The sequence below is a fragment of the Equus asinus genome, chromosome 5 (genome assembly GCF_041296235.1).
Source record: "Equus asinus isolate D_3611 breed Donkey chromosome 5, EquAss-T2T_v2, whole genome shotgun sequence".
Taxonomy (NCBI): domain Eukaryota; kingdom Metazoa; phylum Chordata; class Mammalia; order Perissodactyla; family Equidae; genus Equus; species Equus asinus.
In genome coordinates, this window is record NC_091794.1 from 5843064 (window position 1) to 5870335 (window position 27272).

Sequence of the window (27272 nt, forward strand, 5' to 3'; positions counted from 1 at the left end):
ATGGTCTTTGGAGTCAAATCAAGACCACCCTCCTCTTTTCTAGACTGATTTAGGATTTCCTCATGTCCTGTTGCCAGCAAGACATTACACAAATGTAGGATGGAAAAAGCCCGCAGATGGCGTTTCTGATGCTTCGGTAAGCAGTGGTTGATCCTCCTGCCCTTCCCGTGCAAGACTGCTTTAGACTGCTGTTACCATACTCAACGGCTCCTCTGTTCTCCTTAGACGGCTCACCAATGCCTCCTCTTGTTTCAGGACAGCTGATGCTAGCTCCCACCCCCAACTTTCTTTAATCAATTCCATGAGTTTTCTTTCCATCCCATCTTAAGCAGATGAGGAAAAAATGAACATTTCTAAGAGTGTAAAAGAATAAAGTTCAAGAGAGGCCAAATAATGACTCAGCATCATTAACCACCAACAAAATCTGGGGTAACAACTGGGCTGTAGGTTTGTCTCCGTTTCTCCTTCATCCTCATCACTCGAAGATGAATCAAGGAATGCTTTGCATTTCCACACCATGCTCGAATTGTGTTCATCTTTGAACGGTAATTACAACACAACTGTTGCTAAAATCCACAATGTTTTCTTCCAGTTGACAAGAAAATGTAGGAAGGTTCTTGAAAGACAAGTTTATTAATAATGAAAATGCCACAATTATATACATGAAAAAAGAAAGACCCTTTTATATACATGAAGACTTTTAGATTTTTATTTCTAATTAGCTAGTACTAAGACTAGAACATTTCAGGAAACAGTACAGTAACATAAACTTATCTGATCCATACTTTGGGTAAAATATCATTATAAACACAATGAAAAAGACAAGCCCTTCACTCTCCATATTCCATATTGAACATATATTATGTATGTACACAATCGCTTCAGAATCATCACATAGTCATGATATACAAATAGTTATAAATTTATTCTCTGATATCATGGTTACTTCTTTTCTATTTATGACCTTAATCTCTAAAAACGTAATTAAATATAAGTGAGAGAAAAAAAGCCAGCATGAGGAATCATTCCACCCAGGCTGTCACCGTAATTGTGCGGCTGAGGGTAGGGCTTTAACCTGTGTCTTACTACCCCGAGGGAGTGGTTTAACCTGTGTCTTTATTAAATCATAGGAGTAGTGTGAGGTTTTACAACATGCAAGAGTCAGGGAAACTTCCAGGCAGACTCTTTAAATTATCTATTACTTTCCAGTACCCTCCCACCTTCCCAACTCCAACCAGGATCTGTTGTGGAAGACAATGCAATTGATCTGAGGAATGTGACCTTCACACCATTTTTCTGCATTTATTACACACCTGGGAATAAAATGAGCTAGGATCCATGACTCATTGCAGCTGGATTGTAAATGAGGAAGGCTAGCCCCACCCGTTCCTACTGGGAATTATTAGAAACATCTTAGAAAAAAAATGACCCATATTTTTCTTGGCTAAAATATCTCAATTTAAGAAAGAAAAGTTATTCTCCTAAATCAGCTGTTTCCTTATGGAATAAATTTGTTGCCTTCCTTCCCCATTTCAAAATGGAAATTCAATTCACAGGCTGATAGATTGAAAACATGGAAATGACACAAAGATACCAGCTACCTAAGAATCATGAAATGGAAGGCAAACCTAGAAAACAAGCATGCAGATGAATAACCAGCCCAGGTGTCACATTTGAGCAAGATATTTTTAGAGCCTACAAAGAATATTTGTGCAGTTTCCATCTTTTGGTCAGAAGTAATATGAAGTCAGGGTTGTTCAACTACATTACAATTCACTATGTGGACAAGAAGGAGGGAGGAGGGGAGCAGCCAACCCCTGGAGACTAGACTGCAGAGGAAAAACAAAGACGAGGCGGGAATAAAATCAGGTAAACCCGCACTTGTTTTATTAGGTAAAGTAGTGGGACTTTAGGGCACAAAATGTGAACGAACACCCCTAGCATTGTCATGGTGGAAATGGAGTCCTATTCACTTATCAGATAAAGTCCCCTTTAATCCAGAACCCAGGAAAATAAGAATCATGTATGGACACTCAATTATAAGGCTGTATCTACAAGACTCCAAAGCACTTTATGTACCTCCCCAAAAAGTTAGAGTTATTTACCATGCACTGTTAGTGCTAACTTCATTTTATTGTTTTTAAATAAGATGGTAATTTTATTAAATATTATACTGCTAGGTTAATGAAAATGTCCTAATAACCGGAACATTCATTCTTCAATCATACAGCCTAATCCTTTTAAATGACTACCTGCCATTAAATTACCTTGGGGAAAGCTCTTTTAAAGAGAAGCTCTTTGGGGTAGCTTGTCCTGTCAGAATGATAGCTCTTTCAGACCTTGAAACGTGCACTTCATGGATCTTTACTGTGGAATCTGCCTCCTCCATGTTTCTCACAGGGGTTCAGCTTAACAGAGGCAGGGCAAGAGTCTCGTTCCTGACCTGAGGCTCGGGTCTCTCCCTGAGAGCACAGTCCCTTTACTCTCCCATTTAGCAGGCGTGGAGCAGACACTCATATAGGCCTAAGTGATCTCTCCTGCATGAGAAGGTCACACAAAAGGAAATCAGAGACAGCAATATGTCAGAATTCTCAAATTCCCATCTCATTGCATGGCTTCTGGAAAACAACAATCCCCCTTCAGCTCAGCTGGTGCTTCTCCTAAGTGTGTCACGTGGTGACCTTCATCTTTATGTTCATCCAGAACTCTGCCGGCAAGCAGACATGCAAAAGCTTGCATTCTAGGGTTCATTTGTGATAAAAACAAATTTTCTTTTTCATCTAACACAAATAAGTTTAGGAAGAAAGTTTAAAATCTTAAAGAGAAATCTGAGGAAGTCTTAGAAATAAAATGAAGCATTTAGTAGTGACAAATGTCATTAACACTCATATGCTTTAAAGACAATTATCAATTACCTTCCAAATGGGCCCAGTAGAAAACAACCCAGCAGCGGCTTGTACCTATGCTGAACTTACAGAGAATCTATTATGTGAGTAAGAAATGAAAGACAATCCTGAGATAAGAGAACTACCTACACACACACACACACACTCCCGTTACCCATACATACTTTGCAGAACACCTGGATATCTTCAAGGCTTTCAATAGCTTTACTGTGGCATGTACTCAGCCCAGAGATTTAGTTTTCGGTGTCCTCATAATGGGTGAAATTGGCAGTCAACAAGTTGAGAAAAATAAGTGAACCAAGTATTTCATCTTATTGTCAATCTATCCCTGGTTAGTTATGTCTGGTCAGAAAGAAATCAAAATGTTCAAGATGGTTTTGGCTAACATGAAGACATCTAATATAAAATACCTCTGTCAATAACAACCTATTTGCATATGCAACTTAATATTAATAATGATAATTATTTGGCTCTCTCCTTGCCCCTGCCACAGCTACCCATTCAAAAAGTACTTGGAAAGAGGAAAACTTCCATTTGCAGTTAAAATTTACATAAGATGTGGACTTTTCCTAACTAAAAATTTTTTTAAATTGCAATAAAACTGTCATGTTCCATGTAAGCAGAAATTAATTTAGACACGAGATATTACAGAAAGCAGAAGCAATGCAAACAAGCTAACCTATAACATACGAGGTAGTTAAGTGCTGTTTTCCAAATTCATATACTAGGAACTAGAGAAAAGCAAGGGTGCGCCCAGGACCTCTTTAACATCAGAAGCAGAGTCAGGGGACACATTGTTCGGACTCGGGTGACCCACCAATCGGCAAAGTATATTCTCAGCGCTGTGGCCTTGACCCAACACCCTCTCCTTCTCTGTCCACATGATTAAATTCGTCTTCAGTCTAATGGGAGCCCTCTGAACTTTATACATATGTATTGTCCTTCACAACGATAAAAACAGGATATTATCATACTTGACATAACAGTAATGTGGTCTTGATGAACATGCTCAGGAAATTCAAACCTCTGGTAGAAGCATAAAGTACACACCTAAATCTATACTGCAGCAAAAAGGTGGCTCTTCCTTCAACAGCTTGATCCAAAAGAAACCCTTAATATTTTACTGAGATAAATGTCTGACTATAAACTATGTTAAAACTATTTCAAAGCTTGCCATTCCAGCTGACAAGAACCAACGGGCTACGAGACGCTCACTTCCTAGGCCTCTGTCCCCTGTAACAGTCTCGCCTCATCCTGCTGCTGGGAAACCGGAGGCCCCGGCATCAAGAGACACCATCAGACACTCAGAAACAGACAGCAAAGGCAGCCCCAACGCCCACACCTGGCTTTTTTCTCATACAGTTTTGAGTTTCCTTAAATACAGCTTTTGGTCTTTGTTGGTATAAAAATTTTCACATCTCTTACTGCATTCTGAAATTGTATGCTACAAAAAAAAAATTGTGCCCCAAATTCAATTCTTTCACAGAAAACTCCTCTTCCAACAGAGTTCAAAATCCAGGCTAATTACATGACATAGGTAACAAGTGATCTCCGTCTTCTCTCGGCTTCTCACCAGTTTCAAAATAGGAGTTTTGGTTAAAGCTTTTCCCTGCCATGAAAAAAACAAAAAGCAATTAATCGAAAAAGCAAGAAAGTACTGAAATGCACTTTTGTTGTAACATATCATCAACAAGCTATGTTCCTAAAATCACCAATACTTTCTATTTTCTTTCTCTACAAGAAAGTCCCGTGCTTTGCTAAGTAAAAAGAAAAAAAAATCCACTCCAGAAAGACCAAGTAATGCTTTTACTGAATCCTAAATCGAGTCCATTACTATTTTCCTGGGCTACTGGAAGATGAAAACTCTGAGCCTAAGTGAAACTGAAAACGTGGTGTGGATGATGTGTTTCTAACACGTTTCTAACACGTTTCAACGCCACGCCCCCTTGGTGAACGACCCCCTTAAGGTTATAGTCTCTCTGTGGACTTTCTTTTGTTTCACTGGATCTTCTTGGTTAAATCTTCTTTGTTACATGGATTTTTTTTGTTTATTTTAATGCACCACAATTTACCAGAAGAAAGTGAAGTATGTAGTCAATCTGTCTGTCCCTTAGGCTCTCCTGAATCCTTTCTTTGGATGTCTTAGCCTAGAAGAGATGCATTTTTAATTCAGGGAACACATTCAGCCAAGTGGCTCCGAAGGGCTCATAAAGGGTCTTAGGAAAGACAAAAACATCAGTCATGTTCTTTCTATTGGGTGCCACTGACATGATGCCACAGGCCACCTGCTGGCTGGAGATGCGGGGACGAGCGGGTGTCCTGGTTTACAAGGTAGACTCCCTGCAGTATTGCTGTGACAGCATTCAACAAGGTTGGCAGCACCCCCAGGGGGGCCAATCAGATGCTCGGAGATCTTTAAAGGACTCTCCACCAGTCACGTAGAACTAGAAAGGCATCTTCCTCAGTTTCTTTACGTGTCAATCTGCCCCTTCCTATCAGAGAGGAACCACGAGTGAGGGGCTGCCCATCAGAGAAACAGGATCTGGAGGAAAGGGGCAGAGGCTCCAACCAGACCCTTCACCAATTTCATCTACGAGCACTGCCTTCTAATGATGAATTGCTCTGGCTCTCTTCTAAAAGCCAGGTGCAGATATCTGGCCTGGGTGGGACCCAACCACGAGGGGGCAGCTTTGTGAGGGCAGCATTAGGACCAAACATCAAAGGTAAATTATAAACCCACCCACTCTACTCAACTAATGCCCATAATGGTCTCTTTACAAGACAGTTTATTTTTTGTAAAGTCTGCTTATGGACCCTGGGAAACAAAGGAAAAAAAACTACAGACACCTGCCCAAAGTGCATGCTAAGAACAGCAAATGGAGAGAGACAGAATGAAACGTAAGAGGAAATTGATAGAGGCAGGAGACACACTTTAATGAGATCTGTGTAATTCAAAGCACACTGAAAGGTGTCTACAGAGATGAAAGAGGATGGATATGTTGAAATATGTGAGGATTTACGGCTACTCAGATGCTCCTCATAGAAACTGGTTTTCACAGAACCCGGTCATGTGGCAGGAACTGCGTGCCCACACTGGTGGCCCCTCTCTAAGGCAGACTGCCAGGACCTGCGTCAGGGCGCTGTCATACGCTTACATTTGATGTTGTCTCACAAAAGCTGCAAACTTAGGATCACTGGCATACAGTTCCAAAATTCTCATTCTTTCTTGAATTTCCTTTAAAAAACAAGAAAAGAAAAGAAAAAGAGGTCATACATTGCAATAGAAAAATCTCAACAGCCTTTTAAAAGGAGCTCTAATTTTCATAAGGAATTGTGGCTTTCCGGACTATCCAGGGAGAACTACAGGGAACAACGGCGTTTTCAGAGAGGCGGAAGGTATGGCTGCGACGTGAACTGCTCTGAATAACTCCGACAGACATTTCTAAGGAAGGGAGGGAGGGGACAGAGGGCATCTGCCACTAATAGAACAAGAAACCACCGGGTGGGGAATAAGGTACAGCTCAGAATTGTATACCCTCTACATACCACGTCAACTGGGAGATATCACAAGGCAAAAAAGCAATCATGAAACCATTTTCATCCTTGCTTGAAGCCCACGTACGTGCCTGTGTGCACACACACACACACACACACCCAGCAGCAGCAGAGCAAAATTTCTCACCTCTCTGGAAAGCTCGCTGTTCTCATACATTTGTCTGATTTCTTCCCCGCTCATACCGCCCATCACCTCTCCGCCCGTAGAGCTGCAGAAGGGATGCTGAGGATAGGCTCCACTGCACTGCTCAAGTCCGACCACACGTCTTTCATACACAGGGCTGGACTTCACAGCATTTTCAATGGATGAGAGGCTGTCAGGCTGCCTGCTGAAGCCACATAAAGAAAAGCATGGTTGATTCGGGTTCTTCTTCGGATCCTCAACTACTTGGGAGACTATTTACCTACAGCAAGATTTCTGTTGGGTAAGAAAAAGAGGTGAACTGGATACAAATGGGGGGAGATGACTATGAAAACTATCCAGATCAATCTCAAAAATTATTTATCAGGTGTTATCTTATTATCTCCTCAATTACATGGCTAGTGCCCTGTGGAACTGTGCCATGTCTCATTCATTGCTATTTGCCCCACAGTGCCTGGCACTCAATCAATGTTGAAGGGGAAATATGTCTGCCAATAGATAGTATTTCATTAAACAAATATGGCTCCATCTTTCCCAGAGTTGACAAATCAAAAATCAGTGTGTAACCACACAGAGAATCTGATCAAAAGATAAATATGGGGGGACTGGGCCTCAATTAAATTCAACTCAGGTCTATAAATATTTACTGGGCATTGATTATGTGCCTAGGACTGGTCTAGATGCTGATGATACAAAGAGTTTGTTGGAGTCCCTCTCCAGAATGAGTTGGCAGTCTAAAGTCAAGTCAGGCTCAATAAACGTGTAAGAACAATGGGGGAAGAAAGTCCTGAGTGCTCCAGGGACCTAGGAGGGGGCCCCTCAGCCAAGCCTGAGGGTGAGGGAAGGGAACCCAGACCAGAAGCAGTAGCTCCTACAGACTAGAAGCACAGAAGCAACGTATAGCCAGGGACTGCGATCACCTAACAACCGAAAGGTCCTTACATGGCTAGTCTAGCAAGCAGTCCAGGGTTTACGCCCTCCATCAATGAAGTTACGCTTAACTAAAAGAGAACCAGATTTCATGCCTTGTCAGTGTCTTACCTAGATTTAAAAACTGGCTAATTATCACTGGAATGAGCCCAAGGGGGACAAACTAACAGATGGGGTCCTCACACAAGGGCCTCACCTCGTCTCCATCACCCTTCCAACCCCTCCCCAACCATGAAAACAGACTTTCTAGCAACGCCCAATGATGCCACGGCTTCAGTGTGCCTTGAGACTCATGCATGCCCCTGACTTTGCTCACGCTCATTCAGCTGGCTAGGAAGTGTCCCACCCACCCGCAGCACACAGCTACTCTCTGTAGGCAAACATCATAACCATCGTCAAAGCATCAAAGACTCTCTCCCCCAGGCAGGACGACTTCCTCCCTCTTCTGGGCCCCTCAGCCTCTTACTCACACTGCTGCTTTACGCTTGTGTCCAGTCTGACACCCTGTGAAGACAGGGACCAGATTTCTACTCAACTTTACAGCTCTCTCCCTGCTACCCAGATCCTTGTCCAATATTTGCCACATAGTAAGTACTAAACAAATGAATACAAAGAACATTCATTCCACCAGAGAACAATTTTCCTTATTTACCGGAAGGGCCGCTCTCTTTCTCTCCTAACATACTGAACTTGAAGCATCTTGACGAGGACGAAGACAACAGCAGAAGAGATGAGAAGAAGTCCAACCAGGGAGGCAACAGCGATGCCAATCACCCAGGGCTCGGACACAAACTCCTCACAATGCTCCCCTCGGTACCACCAGTTGTCACCCACTCGGCATCTGTAACGAGCAGTGACCAAGCCCCAAAACAGAATCACTCTACTGAAAGCAGCAGTTAACAGCAGAACCTTGGGTGGGACTGGGGAAAGGTAGAGAAACAGAGGCTGACCACACGAGGCCTCAGTGAATCGCAGAATGCACATCATACGATTTAGGGCTGTGCAAGTGCCTGGCACAGACCCAGGAGGTCCTCGACAACTTATAAATGACTGACTAAAAGATTGAATAGACTTAAAGAAAGTATTCTATGCAATTTCCATATTTATGGACGATGAGAAACAGGCCCAGCAAGGAAAGTAACTTGATTAGATCACACCGTTAGGCAGCAACAGAGCCGGGTCTAGAACCCAGGTGTGCAGACTTCCCGAGGCCTTTCATCACATGGCAGAGATCCTCCAAACGCTAAGGCCACAAACTTGTGCAGAAATCTCTGCCATTCCCAGAGCAGCAAGGAAATCACTGCTTTTCAAAATAATATTAATTTCTCTGGAAACTGAGAGACTATTTTTCCCCTTAGTTTTCTAGCTAAACTTTACACTTTTTCCTATAGAAGAATCTAGATCATGTCCACCTATTTCCTCTGTTTTCGGCATCTATGCCAACATTTGGCAGGACGGCTTGTCAGGCCACCTGAATGTGCTCATTTCTCTGCTCTATTTTCTTAGGATCTACCTTTAAAAAATGGATCTCAAGTACTTAAAAGAAAATGTATTTGTCACAACTTCAAAGACTTTAAATACTTGCTTTTCTTTATTTTTGAATACTCAGTAGGACCAAGGGCAGCCCAAAGCCATTAAAAATATAATCTGAAAAGAACAAACTCCTTTGTTTTCAGTTTCAGATACAGTGTAAAGTGTTGATCTTACACCTAAACATAACTTGAGCACCAACTGCCTTGTAGACACCACGAAGAATGTACAAAGTTCGGTCCAAACTACACCAGGCACTCTCAGGAGGACGCATTTAGACAATGTTTCTCTTACAGCTTCCTAAGAGCATAAAATAAAATAACCATTTGAACTGGGTATAATTCAGGCCCATTAATGGACTCAATCTGCACGTGAGAACTAGATGGCACCCATCTATTGCCCAGATATAATTTCTATAATAAATACTGCTGTGATTATCCTGAAATCAGGTGTAGACCCCTTTTCTTCAGAGGAAGTATCTATAACCTTGTGAAGCTAAAATCCCTAATCACAACATACCTACAAATAGCCCCATGTCCAGGTATAATGTCACACTTTCCATCATTCAGGCAGAAGTCAGGCTGTAGGTCACAGAGACTCTGACAGGGCAGTTCCTTCACACTCTGGTACCCAGGGTAGCATCTGCACTCTGCTTCTCCACTCCAGGGGTTGACCAAACACTCAGAAAATTCATTGCATGCCTGAAACTTGCAAGGGTTGGCTTGATCACCTAAAACATCAAACAAACCAGAGAATGATGCAAGGAAAGGCAAAATACAGGAATTGGGGTATATGAAGCCCCTCCACTAAGTCTCTCCCCCAACCAAGTACCATGGGACAACCTCCTTTCTCTGAACCATTAAAATACACCATCACCACCAATACCACAAAAAAATTTGTGACTCATCCTTGATTGACGAGCTTTGATCAAATTTCTCTGAAATCTGGAGCCAAGTCATAAAACCCAATCACCTGGGTAAGCCTCTACATGTTTTACCTAGAGAGCATGTAGAAGCTTTAAAATCCATGCCATGTAATTGTAGCTCTCACTTACACACAGTTTTCATGTACCATTCATTTGCACCAACCCTATCCTGCTCTAGTCCACCTCCACTCTGCAAATGATGTGACATGCCCTGCCCCACAGTGAGAAACATGGGATGGGAGACAGATCCAGAGAAGAACCACCCAGGGAGGGTCCCCACCAGGGAGCCTCAGGGATGGGCATAGCCCAATAAGAGTAGCCTAAGAACCAACCTCAAATGTTTCAAGACTTGTGAAAGCCACGGTTAGGAAAATAAGTCAGCCTTGCACCTCCTCAGGCCATGCCCAACAGTATTTTGGATTCAGTAATTTCATTTTAATTGATGAGATGAGAGAAAATGACAATTTTTAAAAAATTAATTAGGACAAGAAAAAGTCAAAAATGATATAAGACATTGATGATGGATGGGTCTTCCATCCTATCATGGTTCCACTATATGTTCTTCACTAGTGAATGGCAATCTGTGAATTGCAAATAGGCAAATGGTGACATAGATACCAAAAACAGAGGAAATAAGTAGAAATGACCCATAAACTCATCTATATGAAAAAGCATAAAGTTTAGCTAGAAGGCTAAGTGTCGGGGTTAAAAAACAAAGAGCATAGACTCTCAGTTTCCAGATAAATTAGTATTGCTTTGAGAATCAATGATTTCCTTGCTACTCTAGAGATTAAAGACCTTTCCACAAATCTGTGGACTTGGAGTTTGGAGGGTCTCTGCAGCTGATCTTTCTTGGCCCTGTGTAGGAATGGGGGATGTACTGGGTTGAATATGTCCCCCCGCAAATTCATGTCCAACCAGAATCTCAGAACATGACCTTATTTGGAAATAGGGTCTTTACAGACATAATCAACTTAAGATGAGGTTATACTGGATTAGGGTGGGCTCCTACTCCAACAATTGCTGTCCTTATAAGAAAAGGGAAATTCGGGCACAGAGATATAGACACACAGGAAAGAAGCCCATATAAAGATGGAGGCAGGAAGTGGAGCAATGCATCTACAAGCCAAGAAATGTCAAGGATGACAGGTAAACACCAGAACCTATGAAGAGGCAAAGAAGGATTCTTTCCTAGAGCCTTCAGAGGGAATATGGCCTGCCAACACCTTGATTTTGGATTTCTAGCCTCTAGAACTCTGAGAGAATAAATTTCTGCTGTTTGAAGCAACCCAGTTCGGGGCCTTTGTTATAGCAGCCCTAGGAATCTAACACAAGGGACCACGGATAAGAAGCTCACATAACAAGGAGACCATACAAATGTGCCGACAGATGAACAGTTTCTACAAGGGGACTCCACAGCAGGATTCCACCGTGCATTTCCTAAGTCTTTACATCCTTATCCTAGTATTCATTTTGTGACTTTCAAAGCAGAAAATAATCTAATCTTGGCCTAGCAGTGAGGGTAAGGTGGGAAGGATTACCATTGCACAGCTCCTCTTTGTTGACGGAAGTTCAAGAGTTTCTGAAACACTGCATGCGAAAACAAGTTTGGCAAAAGACAAGTCAATCTTGTCTCTAGCCATTCTGGAGATAAAATAATATTTTAATCTCAAGGCCTTTAACTGAAAATACACATGTAGTAGGAAAATTCTCTTTTAAAATTCTAAAGTTTTGTGACCATTCCACGGGTGTGGGTGAGTGTGGGGCGGGGGGGGGGGGGGGGGGGGGGAGGAAAACAGAATCTATAAGAAGAAAAAGATCAATGTTGCTCACTTTTGCTTCCAGACTGAGAGAGACCAAGACTACTAGTTTAATTAAGTAAATAAGATTGTCGTTTTAAAGTCTCTTTCCAGTCCTTTGTGCAGGTTAAAGGTGGCTGTCCAGAATAGATGGCCCTCTGTTTGGAGGAGCATCTTAATGACTTTATGAGAAAACAAAAGCAGTCCTGGAGCTAAGCTTGGGATAGGAAGCTAAATTATAGAATGAATTACTTTCTGGCTTTCCAGGGCCAGGCGAAGAGAAGAATTGATAGGTCCAGGAAAATGAGAGTGGAGGAAACATGAAGAGGGTCTGGGAAGACAGCCAGAGCAGCCAGAGTAACAAGTAACATGGTAGCTGGCTGGGTCCTAGAGAAAAAGTTAGGCAGTAAGATATGCCTTTAGAAGGGTGGCCGAGGAATTTTAGGCTATTTGTGCCACGGTGATATTTGAAAGCCACCTACTGTGCTATGAAAAAGCCTCCTCAGTCACCTTCACATCATCAGCAAGCATCTGACACACTCATCTGCCTTGTGTTGAGGTGCTTTGGGAACATCGAAAATGGACTGTGATCTGCGTTGAGTTAACATAAAGAACCACCACAGCGGTCAAGAGAAATGTGAGACTGGAAATTCAGCAGAGGAACTCAGAGCCAGAAGTGATGAAGAGATATTTAAGATCCTTGAAAACTCCTAGAGATATTAAGAAGGCCATGGATGCGGGTTTTACACTTGCACACGGGAGAGGCTAATATCAGTTCATTTGAATGTTAAAGAAAAAGGTAACCCTATGAACCTAGATGACGTGCCATGCAGCTGACGTACGAGTCATACACAAAACTGAAGTAAACGATCTCATTTATTGTACTTCTCTTTAAAAAGTAGACTGGTTTTTGCACAAGTTTTATAAATCATAACTTCTTGCACTTATATGGCTAGTCAAATGCTTTTATATGTTATTGGTTTAATCCTTAGAATAGGTCATGAAATAAAAAGGCCAGGTAATACTATCCCCATTTAATATAAGAGGGACTAAGGCTCAGAGATAAAATGGCTCATGTAGGATCACACAAATGATAAATGGCAGAGCAGAGGCAAGAAACCAGGCCTTCCAAATTATAATTCATTGCTTCTTCCACTACACCACATGGCAAGGAACGCACAAACAGCCCTAGAAAACTCAAGTGGCAAGAGATTTGGATATTGGGGGATTAGCTAACTCATTTTTCTCACTTTCAATGAATAATGGTCCTTCAAGGATTTCAAAGGCTTCTTTCCAAGTTAAGGAATAGGGCTGACTTCCAAACCAGTTTAAGAGTAGAAGGCACTGGAGAAATACAAACCCAGGCGTTCTACCTTACTCCTACTGAAAACACTGTCCTCTGGTATGGGGGAAGAAAAAGAGAACAAAGTTTGAGGATAGTTATAAACTCTACAGGGGAAAAGAATATGATGTTACAAGAAAGGCTAATAGGAGAAATTCAACCTATATTATGAGTGAGTCAGCGAAAGTCTTGAGGAACAGACACTGGAACTGATGCATAAAGGGTAAGCGGAAGTCAGCCAAGAGGGGAAAGAGTTTCAGGCAAAGCGGACAGTGTGTGCAAAGGCTTTAAGGCAAGAAAAGTTTTTTGTATCTGAGGAACAAAAAACAAGCTAGTTTGATTAGAACATGGGTGGGCAAAGAGGTTAATTTCACTGGATGATTTTGAGAAGAAGATAGGGACCAGGTCTTATGGCTACTGAATCAGGCAGCTACTGAAGTGTCTCAAGCAGGAAAGTTAAGTAATCTGACTGATGTTTTAGAAGGAGCACTATGGCTACCGCCTGGAGAATGGACAGGAAAGGGGAACAAGAGAGACAACGGGGAAACTGGTCCAAATGAGAGATGATTGTGGCTTGGAGTAGAGCAGGGGCAGTGGAGACAGAGAGAAGAGCATAGATTTAAGACACATTTAGAATTCAGAATCAATATAAGTTCAGTGAGAGACTGAACGTTGGGGGTGGTGGAAACTGAGGTCTCAGAATGACTTCCCAGGTTTCTGGCTTAAGTAGCTAAGTGGATAGAGTTTCCACTTATTGAAATGGAGAAGCTGAAATAAGGAGTAGATTTAGCCAGAAGGAGGGGAGACTTGGAAAACAAGAGCTCATTCATAGACATCTTAAGTTTGATATACATAGAATACATCCAAGTTGAGATCATCAAGTAAGTAGTTAGATATTGATGCGGGAGCTCAGACAATAACTCTGACAATAACAGACAATAACATTTATATGAGACTTAAAATAATGGGAATGGATAAAACAACTTAGGAAAACAATACAGTAGGGAAGAGAGTCCAGATCTATTGGGCGTGGTAACATAGAGACGTAGCAAGAACAGATCCAGTGGATAAGTAAAAGAGAGAGCAAGACAGAGCAGGGAGAAAAGGGAATGGGAGGTGAGCGAGTAAAGATAGCACGTGTGGATAATCCTTTTGAAAAGAGAATGATATTGATGTCGTTGGAAGAAATAGTTTACTACTTATCAACAGGTTGAAAATTTCCCTGACACAGTACTCTTTTTCCTCCAAAGTACTGAATTCACCTTGACTCAATGTAGAAGAAAATACACAAGAATAATCACCGGATTCCACCAAGTATTCAATATCATTACCTGATTCCACATCAAGAGAGTATTTATCAATAGCCAAGTTCATGGTTTGGTAGGCAGTGGTGCAAAAGTCCTCCAGGATCATGTACACTGCATTGTTGACATTGCGAGGGACAGACTTGGCAAACTTCACCCGGCTATTCACCACAACACTGCCATTTCTGAAGTTCAGGATTTCTAAGTTCTGGAAGCCTGTGAGATTTGACTGGAGATAGGGAACCAGCTGCAACACATGAAAAGTAGTCAGTTTACTGACAAGGCTTTGCATTTGGTCCAACACATCCCAAAACAAACAAAGGTGAACCTCTCCCCTACTTTTCCAAATTGTATTCTATTTACGTTATTTAAACTGTTCATCAACAAAAGTATAAATTGTGAATTATTTGAGAGTCAGGAGATACTCACAGTGATATTGAGAAACCCCTCACAGAGTTTTAGACACACAGAGAGTTCAACAACTAAGGTGTCACATCATCCTCATGCCACATTTGTGTTTCCATCTCTAGAATCCATCTGTCCTACTGTTTTCCTACCAACTCTAGGCCATGATGCTATTTGTGGATGATAGGAAATGAATGCCCACAGCAGACCACATGTTCCTCGGCTCAGATCTAATGCACTGAGGGGAAAACAGGGGTGGTTCATACATGACTATTCACTAATGCCCATGTTTCACTTCTTGTGCTTACCAATTCTAAGAACCTTTGCTCCAGGGCTTTGTACTCCAAGGAGTTTTTATTAAACAGGTCTTCTGAAAACATCATGTTAGTCACTCGGAGGCTGAAGAAAACCACCAAAGCTCCTGTGGTCTGGTTATGACTCAAGTCACCTCCTTTTGTGGGCCAAGCCACAATAGCCAACTCTGTGGAGTGAACATTTGTAGACATTTCCATGTAACTACCAGCCTTGCCATTTTCCTCTGGGATTAGCTCAGGCTGATAGTAACCTGTGCCCATGTGGTCCAGTTCTAGTGAGATATCCTGTACGCCCATGATTACTTCATCCTCCAGGAGGGTGGAGCTTGTGGTTGGAGGCAATTTGGCAGACTGTGTCACGGAAGCTTTCAACCAGAGCTTGTCAGTACTCTGTGGTGTGCCTGCCAATGTGTCTCTGGACAACTTCTCTGGGGAAGAAGTTTTTGCCCAAACTACTTCTGATTCTGGCAATGTGGTCCACAAAGGTTGCATACTTGGCTTCACTACTGAAACCTTGCTGTCAAACCATTCACGGTTGGATGATTCTGTAGTTTGTTCCATATCGTCCTTTAGAAAGGGTTCTACTTGATCTGGCTTATCAGCAGAAGCAGAGATTGCTGTAGAAGTCAGTGGAGGAGGTGCTTTGGTAATTGAGTAATGATCAACATCAGATATCTCTGATGGGTGCTTGGAGAGAATTACAGATGCAGATTGAGTGGTGGTCTCTGCTGCAAAGATAGGCACAGCAGGTCCACCAAGAGGCTCTTCCTCCACAAAGCTTGGGGATCTATCAAAATCCCCATATTCTGAATGTTCAATACTTTGGTGTGTGGAATCTATTTTGTCATCTATACCTAGTCTCTCATCTACATCCTCAGTTGGCAAAAGTGAATCCTCATCTTCAAGCCATGACTTGGACGGTGGTTCAGTGCTCTTCTCTGGTGAAGTCTCACTCCATGGCCAAGTAATCAGATTCACCTTTTGCCCAGACCCTGACCCTAAACCACTCTCAAATATGAACTCTTTGTCCATGGATATGTCTGGCATGAAAGTGCTCACTTCCAATTGGCCTTTGACTTTGGAAGTCAAAGAGTCCAAGCCAAAAGGTGTAGTTATTTCTTTATCAAGAAGATCTAATGTGACAGAGGAGACCTGATACGGTGAGGATGTCAAGGACACCCCAGAGTCTTCCATGGACGGTACTGTTTCTTTTGGCACAGGATGAGTGAAAGAACTTGAAGGCAATGGATCAATAGAAAGAAAATCTTCCAACTCTTCAACTTCAGTTAAACCTAAAAATAAAGTTTTCCATTAGAAATTACTTTTTATTAGAACTAAAGAGTTGCCAAAATTCCCACTTCTCTCAATAAAACCAGCTACTTGCTTTTCCCATTAGGTTAGGAAGGACAGATGCTGACTTTTACTTTACTATATGCAGCAAACAAGAAGATATGATTATGTTTTTGTGGTGTGCTAGAATCACTTGTGAATATACACCCCTTCCCTGAGGATAACAAGACATCTGCTATCGAAACAATTCATCTTCAAATACCTGATTTATTTGGACTCTCCAGTCAAACCAATTAAATCTGATTGTTCCCTTTCTCACACAACATTCCCAAAACATTTCTTCCTGATAGACACTACCATGCTTCTCTATTAACCCTAGTCTCTTCCTGTCTTCAAAGCCCTTGTCATCTGACACAATAAAGTAAAGAAGTATGAAAAATGATTAGAATTCCTCACCATCTCCTAATAAGTAAGATCCAGAAGTCCTTTCCTCAGAAGCCACAGGCAAGCCAGTCTGAAGCGCTGCTGCGGTGACAGAATCAAGAGTCAAGCTGCTCACCTCTAACACCCCTACAGAAGAACTGAGGCCCACCTTCGAGGAAAAGGCTAATTTGGGTGTAGACATTAGATCACCCCCAGGGCTTTCTGACCAGCGTTCCCTGCCAGTGGCTGAGGGAGGACCAGAGCTGAAATCAAGTGGTGAAACACTCCTGGTGGTGGATTCATCTGCTGAGAGCCATTCAGCTTGAAGGGTATTATCCTGGGGGGAAAAAAGGTCAAATCATATGGGAGATAAGGGAAACATAAAAATCATTTCAAACACACCTACCTATCTATATCCCCAGACTTTCTAGGGATGAAGAGGCAGTGCAATATTGGGTGGGAGCAGAACAGGGCTCTAGAATCAAACAGATCTGTAATCAAACCCCAATTCAACCACTTGCTAGTTAGAAAATCTACAGAAAAACCATGTACCTCTTGAGTCTCCCCTGTAAAGAGGGGACACTTGAGAGAACCTATTTAAAAGATCCCAAACAAAGCGAATTTGTGGGAGAAAATATTGTCTCCCTTACTGTAGACAGTTCCTTTCTCTCTCTCTCTTATTAGCGTAAATACTTTAAATACACAGAAGTTACTAATATCTGTAATTTGTTGTCAAAGACCTAAGCACATTGCCCACAGCAGCAAAGAATAATTAGCAATTTTATTCATCATTCTGAGAGATATTTAATTAATTAAGGTTTTTTGTTTTGATAATAAACATCATCACATCAAAATATGGTCTGATTACCTCAAATGGACAGCAACATCTGTGAAATAGCATCACACTTACAAAATAGAATTATCTCTTTCTAGTGACTTTTTACTAACAGAGTACTAACCTCATCTTAAAATTTAGCTTCAGGAATAGAAAATCAGACAGAAACACAATCCTTGAACATGCTAATTATTTAATCCTATGAGATCAGTCCATGTTAAAAGTTGCAGCTCCAGCTCTCACTGGCCTCTGGCAACAGCCCTCCCCTCTTGCCATAGCCCAGTGGGCGGGGACGGCTTCTCTCTCTTTTTAGTCTCTGCACACCTCAACGTCCCTTTTTCACTGCCTCAGCCCTGCACACACCTCCATCCAGGTGATTCTGTTGCTACTGAGAACCTGCCAGACTGAGCCATGTTTTGTAGTGCAATGCATTTAAAAATCCAAAAAAGTGTGAATCATTTCTGTCCAAAGGTGATTACATAATTCATAATAAAATACAAATGACCAGCAAAGAAGGAATGAGAACCAACTGAAACAACAACAGCAACGTGAACCAAAAATGGTATCATTCTGGTTAAATTTAATTAAAAATAAAAAATCTAGAAAGGAACAAGGAAAGTGATGAAAAGTGGATGATGCAATACTAGTAAATATTTTTGACAATGTGGGCTTGATCAAAAAAAGAAATAGAAGTAAGACACATCTGGGAATTAGACGTGAGCCTGACAACCTGAGTCTGCTGAAGTGAAATGTACGGGAGAAAAACAGGCTACACGTAACAGAAAGAAGGAGCTGAAGGCCACCTTCGAAGGACCAGATGTAACTGCAAATGATCCATAGAGAAAGAGAAAGATTCCAGGACAAGAAATTCCCAAGCAATGAACCTGAGGATAGTAAGACTTGGTTCAAGAGTGAGGCCAAAAAGATGATCTAACCAAGGAGAAGATTTCTGGCATTTTTCTCATAAATTTTAGTATTTTAAGAGTATGTAATCACCAGGATAGTGCAAAAAAGACCAGGCAGGGTTCCACTCTGTTGTACACAAGGTCACTAGGAGTCAGAATTGATGCCATGGCACTAACAACAAAAACCACCAGGCGCAGAGTTTAACTCTATGACGTGGAGGCAGCTTGTGATCACCGACCTGTGTGCAGGGTGCTCCTATATAACCTAGTACCAAACACACACACAAAGCTGCCTGGTATTTCTGCCTACAGGGTCTAAAATTTTCTGGTTCCTCAAGAATGGACCAGAGTGATGACAGCAAGATGGCCAAATAAGACATCCCTCGCTCGTAGCCACCCCCCTCCCAGGCAAAACAATAATTTGGCGTCCATCCATGGACAAAGTGCCTTTGTGGAAGCTGTGGGATCCAGCACCATACAAGAAGGGACCCAGGAGCAGTCTTGCCCACATGCGCATGTGTAATAGGCATACAGACCTCAGTCACAGCTGCAGACCTTGAAGTGGCCTACAAACTGGCTCCAGCCCCTCTGGGCCACAGCCTCGGAGCCCCTGAAGAACACTAACTAGGACAATCACCCACAGATGAGAGAGGCTTTGTGGAAGTCCAGGAGTCCAGCGGAGAAGTTCTAGCATCCAACTGGAGCAAAGAAATCCAAGTCTGGACACACTGGAGAGGGTGAGAGGAATGCTCTGACTTTACCTGCATCAGCCTGCCCCAAGGCGGCACAGCTCTGTGCGAAGAGAGCCCTTCTCAGCTCATGATTTCTCCCACAGGGGAAAGCGAGAGGGTGTGAGTGTCCAGCCTCCCCAGCTGTGCAAGATGCTGCTAAGGAGGCCTGTTCCTCTCTCACTCTACCCAGAGTCCTGAGTCGTGAGCTGCACAACCAGGGGGCAGTGAGTGGTTGGGAGAACAGCAGCCAGGACTCTGAACCTATCAAAGGGATTCAGATCTTCCTGACCACTTCAAAGACTCCATCGGGAGGCCTGAGCTGAGCTGCTGAGATGCCTCCCCTACGGATCTCCCCCAGACCATGAGCGCCCCCAGTGCTCTGCACACCTCACCCACACCCTGCTCCACCCCATGGCCAACTCCTTGTGTGCACTCCTCACATCAGAGAGAGCAAGCTTTGACAGACAGCTGGTGAGCAGACACAGAAAGCAGGCCTGAATCTGCAGGCTGGGGAGAAATCACAGACCACTTTTAGCACTGCCCTTGGGAAAGCAAAAGGGGAACTGTCAGCACTTAGCCTCCTTCATTACAGGATAGAGAGAAGCTACACAAGCTTAAATGGATTAAAATCTTGAATGTAAGACCTGAAACCATGAAACTTCTAGAAGAAAACATAGGCAGTATGCTCTTAGACATCAGTCTTAGCAGCATATTTTCAAGTACCATGTCTGACCGGGCAAGGGAAATAAAATTAAAAATAAACAAATGGGACTACATCAAACTAAAAAGGTTCTGCACAGCAAAGGAAACCATCAACAAAACGAAAAGACAACCTAACAATTGGGAGAAGATATTTGCAAACCATCTATCAGATAAGGGGTTAATATCCAAAATATACAAAGAACTCATATGCCCCAACAACAAAAACACCAACAACCCAATTAAAAAATGGGCAAAAGATCTGAACAGAGATTTCCCCAAAGAAGATAGACAGATGGCCAACAGGTGCATGAAAAGATGTTCAACATCATTAGCTATCAGGGAAATGCAAATCAAAACTACAATGAGGTATCACCTCACTCCGGTCAGAATGGCTATAACAGAAAAAAACAAGTGTTGGAGAGGATATGGAAAGAAGGGAACCCTCATACACTGCTGGGGGGAGTGCAAACTGGTGCAGCCACTATGGAAAACAGTATGGAGATTCCTCAGAAAATTAAGAATAGATCTACCATATGATTCAGCTATTCCATTGCTGGGTATTTATCCAAAGAACATGAAAACACGAATGCATAAAGATACATGCACCCCCATGTTCATTGCAGGCTTATTCACAATAGCTAAGACCTGGAAGCAACCTAGGTGCCCATCAAGGGACGAATGGATAAAGAAGATGTGGTATTTATACACAATGGAATACTACTTAGCCATAAGAAATGATGAAATCCAGCCACGTGTGACAACATGGATGGACCTTGAGGGTATTATGCAGAGTGAAATGAGTCAGAGAGAGAAAGTCAAATACCATATGATCTCACTCATAAGTAGAAGATAAAAACAACGAGAAACACAGAGCAACAGAGATTCGATTGGTGGTTACCACAGGGAAATGGGGGAGGGGGGAGGGCAAAAGGGGGATTAAGCTCACATGTGTGGTGATGGACTATAATTAGTTTTTGGCTGGTGAACATGACGTAATCTACACAGAACTTGAAATATATTATGATGTACATCTGAAAGCTATATAATGTTATAATCCAATGTTACTGCAATAAAAAAAGAATTCAAAACAGCTGTTTTAAGATAGCTTAATGAGCTACAAGAAAACACAAAAGGTAATTCAATGAAATCAGGAAATCAATATACAAACAAAATAAGAAGTTTAACAAAAAAACCCAGAATCATAAAAAAGTACCAAACAGAAATTCTGAAGCTGAAGAATACGATTGAAATGAAAAATGCAATAGCATCAACAGGAGAATTGATCAAGCAGAAGAAAGAATCTGTGAAGCAGAAGAGAGGACCATTGAAATTATCCAGTTAGAGAAGAAGAAAGAAAAAAGAATGAGGAAGAGTGAAGAAAGCCTATGAACTACGAGATACTATCAAGAGAAGCAATCTGTGAATTATGAGAGTCCCAGAAGTAGAAAAGAGAGAGAAGGGTGCAGCGAGTTTATTTAAAGAAATTATGGCTGAGAACTTCCCGAATCTAGGGAGATTTTGACCATCCAAGTTCATGAAACTCATAAAACCCCAAGCAAATTCAACTTTGAAAGATATTGTCCAAGACACATTGTAATAAAACCATCAAAATCAAAGACAGAGAGAATCTTAAAAGCAGTTCATCACTTACAACGGCACTCCCAGCAGGCTATCAGTGGATTTCTCAGTAGAAACCTTAAGCCCAGGAGAAAATGGGCTGATACAGTCAAAGGTACTGAAAGAAAAAACTGCCAACCAAGAGAGAGAAAGATGTTCTCAGACAAGCAAAAGCTCAGGGAGTTCATCACCACTACACCTTTCTTACAAGAAATGCTGAAAGGAGTTCTTCAAACTGAAATGAAAGGACACTAATGAGTAACACGAAAACATATGAAAATATATGACACAATAGTAAAGTAGCAGATAGTAAAATACTGTAATATTGTGTGCTAACCATTTAACTCTAGTAAAAAGGTTAAAGGACAAAAGTATTAAAAATAACTCCCAACTCTGAAGAGGGGGGGTGGGGGGAGCAGTCTTGTAGGACTAAACCCTTAACCTGTGGGATCTCATGCTATCTCCAGGTAGGTGGTGTCAGAATTAAGCTGAATTCTCAGACACCCAGCTCATGCCTGAGAATTACTTGGTGCTGTGTGGGAAACTCCTACTCCATACACTGGAAATTGAGTCTCAGAACCATTTTAGGGGTAAGCACGTGCATATGTGTGAACATAATAAAAGTATCAAATTTTAGAACTAGAAGGACTCTTAAGAAACTTGTAGTCTAATTTTGCCTATTAAAGATAACGAACTGAGTTTCACAGAAGTGAATTGCCCACCGTCACAAAAAACAGAGAAAAAAATCAGAACTAGATTCTGAGTTTCTCAAGTTCTCAGTCCCAGTGCTTTGCCACTATGCACTGAGAGATAAATACAGGTGTATACACCCATATGGCAAAAGAATTCCCAGAGGAGAAACTAGAGCTAGCAGACTTGGTATCCATTCTCATTCGGGCTAGCATATGTCCACAGGTCTCAAAGACCCAGGGGACACAGGGGCTGGCCCAGTGGCTGAGTGGTTAAGTTCGCGCGCTCTGCTGCAGGCGGCCCAGTATTTCATTGGTTCAAATCCTGGGCGCGGACATGGCACTGCTCATCAAACCACGCTGAGGCAGCATCCCACATGCCACAACTAGAAGGACCCACAACGAAGAATATACAACCATGTACTGGGGGGCTTTGGGGAGAAAAAGGAAAAAAAAAAAAAAAAGATCCAGAGGACACAAAGGGGAGGGAGACAGGAGAGACCGTTTTCTAATATTTAAATGTCTGCTCCGTTGAATAGGAGGCTGTTCATATAGACAGAAAAGTTTCTTCCTTTCCCATTTCTTTTTCTAGTAGCTAAAACCATATAAGTTTCAGGGAAAAGTAAGAAGTCCTTTTGCTCAATACCAAGTTCTGTTCCTCAAAAAAGAGGTTTCAATAAAGACACTTAGACATACCAGGGAATTCACTTTTTTCCTCTTAATTATCTAAAACCACTTCTAGAGATGTGTTAAACCCACCCATTCTTCCAGCTGAGTCAGGCATAATTCATATCCTTGCAAATGCTAAACGTGCATTTTTTCAATTCCAAGTGAGATGGCTTAAGCCCTTTAACCCATGCTTAAGAAATTGAGTTTAATCAGACAGGGCCAATGACCCAACACATATTAGGAAAGCAGTTCGACCCTCAATGGAAAAGAAATCCTCAAGCAATATATACGATTTCAACATATCTAAAAACAAAATGCCTTTTCATTTCATAAAAATTAAAACAATACATATCTTTAATAAAAGTCAAGCAGGCAACATAAAAAGTGAAAGTAAACAATTTGACTTTTTAAATAAGGAAGACCACCTATTCTGAAAAGGTAGCCTCTAAAACATGGCATGGCGATGAAGCTGTTGCAGACATTCTGAAAGATGTACACACACAGGCCAGGAACAGCACTTCATTTATTTTTATAGGAATAGATGTTCCCATAGTAACAAATTCAACTCATGAATTCTTCTTTTAGTTCAATGTAGCATATTAACAAGTTTAATATTATATTGGCCAGTTTCACTTCTACTAACGCCAAGTGAAAGCTTGCTAGTGCTATAGAAAGCATACTGTGCAACAAGTGATTTTCCAAGTCGGATGCCAAAAGGGGTCAAATTCAATATCCCAACATTCCTACTACTAAAATAATTTCTAAAAATCAAATCTTGTAAAAAAAAATAAATTTCACTTCTATAAAAGAACAAAATCTTGTTAACAGTTTGCCAGAAAAGAAGAGGAAGAAAAGAAGCAATAACCAGATGCTTCTAATTAATCATTCTTTTTTTTCGTGTCTTATTATCACTCATTCACATCCCAAGGTCTCCTCAAATTGTTAATTACTATTACAGTTATCACTATTCAACAAACGAGGGGATGGGCTTAAATGCAAATGGAACCACAGATCAGGCCACATAAGTGAACAGCGGAGCCCAGCCAGTCGGTGTTTGCCATCATAAAGAGGCAGCCTGTGGGGCTGGCCCCGTGGCTGAGTGGTTGGGTTCGCGCGCTCCGCTGCAGGCGGCCCAGTGTTTCGTTGGTTCGAATCCTGGGCGCGGACATGGCACTGCTCGTCGAGCCACGCTGGGGCAGCGTCCCACATGCCACAACTAGAAGGACCCACAGCAAAGAATATACAGCTATGTACTGGGGGGCTTTGGGGAGAAAAAGAAAAAAATAAAATCTTTAAAAAAATAAATAAAGAGGCAGCCTGTTTCAGCCAAGCTCTAGCTACTTCCTCAACAGGCGAATGTGAACTTCATGATACCAGAGCTTCCCAGTTTTCAAAAACAAGTTGGAAATGTGCATGTTTATGCAAATATCTCCTGATTTTTAAATATTAGCTTTTTTTTCTTTTAATTTGGCCCCAAAGCACGCGCCTACAGCTGCATCCAGCCGGCTGGTCTCCAGTTTGCAATCTCTGGCTTATATGGAAATTCCTGTCTTTACAACATCATTCTAAAATATCATCACAGATCTTCTGCGGTTAGAGAACCCCTGAGTTGAATTCGATCAGAAAGACTGGAGACTAGTGGGTCCATGTTCACAGTGACTCACCGCTCCCTGCCACTGCACCCTGGATGGACGTCTATGACAGCATCTCCTTAACTCTGTAGAAGTCTGTCTACTACTACCAGACTGGAAACTTCTTGTAGGCAAGGCCACACCCTTATTCATCTTAGTTTCCCCAGCACTTGGCACATGAAAAGCACAAAATAAATATATTTGAATGAATGAATAAACAAACACCAAATGAATATAATCCCTGATGTCAATCCCTCTGGAAACTTTTTTCTCCAATATGGAACTCGGTGACACCACATTTCAAAACCGAGTTGTTCTATAACCAAGTAGAAGAAATGGCCGCATATATCAACAGTTAAGTGAATTTGGGACATTCTAAATGTTCATTGCTAGATTAAAGCCAAGAAACAAGTATTTCAAAAACCTTACATGAGACAGAAAAGCAATCTCAAGAGGGTGGGAGGGGTGAGGAAGGTAGAGGAGCCCCTGCTGTGTCTCTGTGACAATGAAAGGCTCGTGTCCTCATGGTAAACAGGGAAGTCTCTCGTGGGGTTGTGGTCATGGTTGCCAGTGTTGTTGCTGCTTTAACTGCACTTGAGGAGCCACTTTCTCTTCTCCTGGAGGCCTCTCTATAGGTGAAGTGGCAAGTGGAGGTCGGGAGGGGCGGAGGAGAGCCCAGGGGAGCAGAGTGGTAAGAACAGAATGGAAAGTTCATCCCAAGCTGCTTCTGGGCAAAGGGGAGTGTTCTCAGCCCAGGCTGGAGGAGGCCTGGCCACAGCCCCTGTCACTGGTCAGCTAGCTCGTATTTTCACCCTTCCTTCTCTCTCTTCCGTACACACACCGTTCTACATGGTCTGGAGCTTAAACTTTTTCTTCAGTACAATCATTGGAACAAAAATCTATACTCTGTACCTCTGTACATCAATTTATAGTCTTGGTTATAAAAACTATTTCTGGGTAACTTCTAGAGAACAACTCAGTGGGCACTTATAGCTTAATTATCACCAACAGTATGAACCATCAATAAGTTTTCTACCATGTGTGAAGTTTGGCAATGCCCGATGTGTGGATTTCACTTAACCACTGCGGAAGGCTTAAATTTTCTGAACCATTACTTGGGACCCATTAGCTGACAACTATGAATAATGTTCCAGGGATGAAGTAAGAGAACATTTGAAATAGAAACAGCTCAGGAAATTCATGATGCCAAAGTCAGCAGGTGAGGGTACAAAGAAGAGAAGCTTGGGGGCCTGGTTCTAGGCATAAAACATAGAAACACACTTACCAGAATAGACGGTGGGGTTGCCTGAAGACTTGAACGTTGGGTGTTCCAAACTAGGTCTTCAGTTTGGGGAAGTAAAACCCCTCTTACTGAAGAAATAACAATATTAAAGAACTTTTTAGTTGAGACGCTATTGTATTTGAGGTTCAGCAACAACTAAAAGCCAAGTTCTTCGTCTTTGTAATTTAGATTTTGGCAGAACAGATAGGGGAGACCTGCTTAGAAAATGCTTGCTACTTTATTCAGCTATTTTACTTATATTAGACAATCTGTCTGAATTATAAGACTCCAACATAAAATTAAGATTCTTCCCATTATTACATCTAGGACACTCCTATAACTATTTCCTTTCCTTTCTCAACCAGTTTTTACTCTTTTCAAGATTCTTATGAAGCAGTTGTTTTTAAATTGATTTTTTTTCATTTTAATAAGAAAGTTGATCTGAAATTCCAACTCATTTTGGTTGACATTAAGAATGGAGAAAATTACACAAAACAATTTCCTTTTTGGCAGAAAATGCCTTTGCAAAATGAGATAGGACACCAGAGAGATTATCACTATACCGATATTAAAGAGCAATAAAGTTAACAGAGTATATTGTATGATTTAATTCACGGAAGGCTTATTGAATCCCTGCTAGTTACTACAGACTTGGATGAAGTAGAGGCTAGAAACATTAATAAAGCCAAGTTTGTCCTGTGGAAGTATTTCTTATGTCAGAGAAATAACTAAATTGTAAAATGATGTGAGGGGCATATACATATACAACGTATGGGAATACAGACAAAAAAAGAAGTTGGTTTTGCTTGGAGGGGAGAGGGAATCAATAAAAGCTAAAAAGAAGGGACTGCCTAAGCTAAAAAGGAGGGTGACCTGGTGTATGCACCAAAAATAAAAGCAGAACCTCCCTTTATTCAGCTGTTCCCACTGGCCTGACATTGAGGGATCAGTCAGAAGCCAAAAACCCTATTTGATTTAAATATTTTCCAAAACTCTTTTTCAACTGTGTATACAGTTATCTTGTCTTCTATGAAGACGAGGGCCATGTGATCAAGGAAGAACATATCCCTGGAGATGATGATCAAGCTACCTAGAAAGCTGCAGCCATTCAGAACTCTGAAATTGGCATGACAATAGAAATGGATTTTAGGGACAAAACTCTGAGCAACTGAAACATACATCTAATGAAACGTCAAAGCACCTGAATTAGTTCGTACTGCATATCCTAAAGCTTTCCTTGAACTCGGGTGGAAATTCTGAGAGAGCTGCTGACCTCTTTTTTAGGAGGAAGCTCTACCCCCAGGGTCCACATAAAAGGAAGACTTCGCCACGCTGTTTGTAGACTT

The 27272-nt window shown here is 41.7% G+C and overlaps 1 protein-coding gene across 7 annotated transcripts in view; it reads right to left on the reverse strand.

The window, feature by feature from the left end:
- Positions 1 to 609: 609 nt before the first annotated feature.
- IMPG2 (interphotoreceptor matrix proteoglycan 2) overlaps positions 610 to 27272 on the reverse strand; it is a 69252-nt gene continuing 42589 nt past the window's right edge. For 5 of the 7 annotated variants that reach the window (XM_070508673.1, XM_070508672.1, XM_070508671.1 and 2 more), the window contains 9 exons: positions 25930 to 26015; positions 16899 to 17202; positions 15147 to 16444; positions 14461 to 14680; positions 9583 to 9793; positions 8186 to 8374; positions 6589 to 6790; positions 6062 to 6141; positions 610 to 4515 (listed from right to left, as the gene is read on the reverse strand). In XM_070508673.1, coding sequence (XP_070364774.1) covers positions 4503 to 4515; positions 6062 to 6141; positions 6589 to 6790; positions 8186 to 8374; positions 9583 to 9793; positions 14461 to 14680; positions 15147 to 16444; positions 16899 to 17202; positions 25930 to 26015 — 2603 coding nt within the window. In that variant the 3' untranslated portion in view covers positions 610 to 4502. The remainder of the gene's footprint in view (positions 4516 to 6061; positions 6142 to 6588; positions 6791 to 8185; positions 8375 to 9582; positions 9794 to 14460; positions 14681 to 15146; positions 16445 to 16898; positions 17203 to 25929; positions 26016 to 27272) is intronic. The other 2 variants (XM_070508670.1, XM_070508674.1) reach the window with 2 other exon arrangements.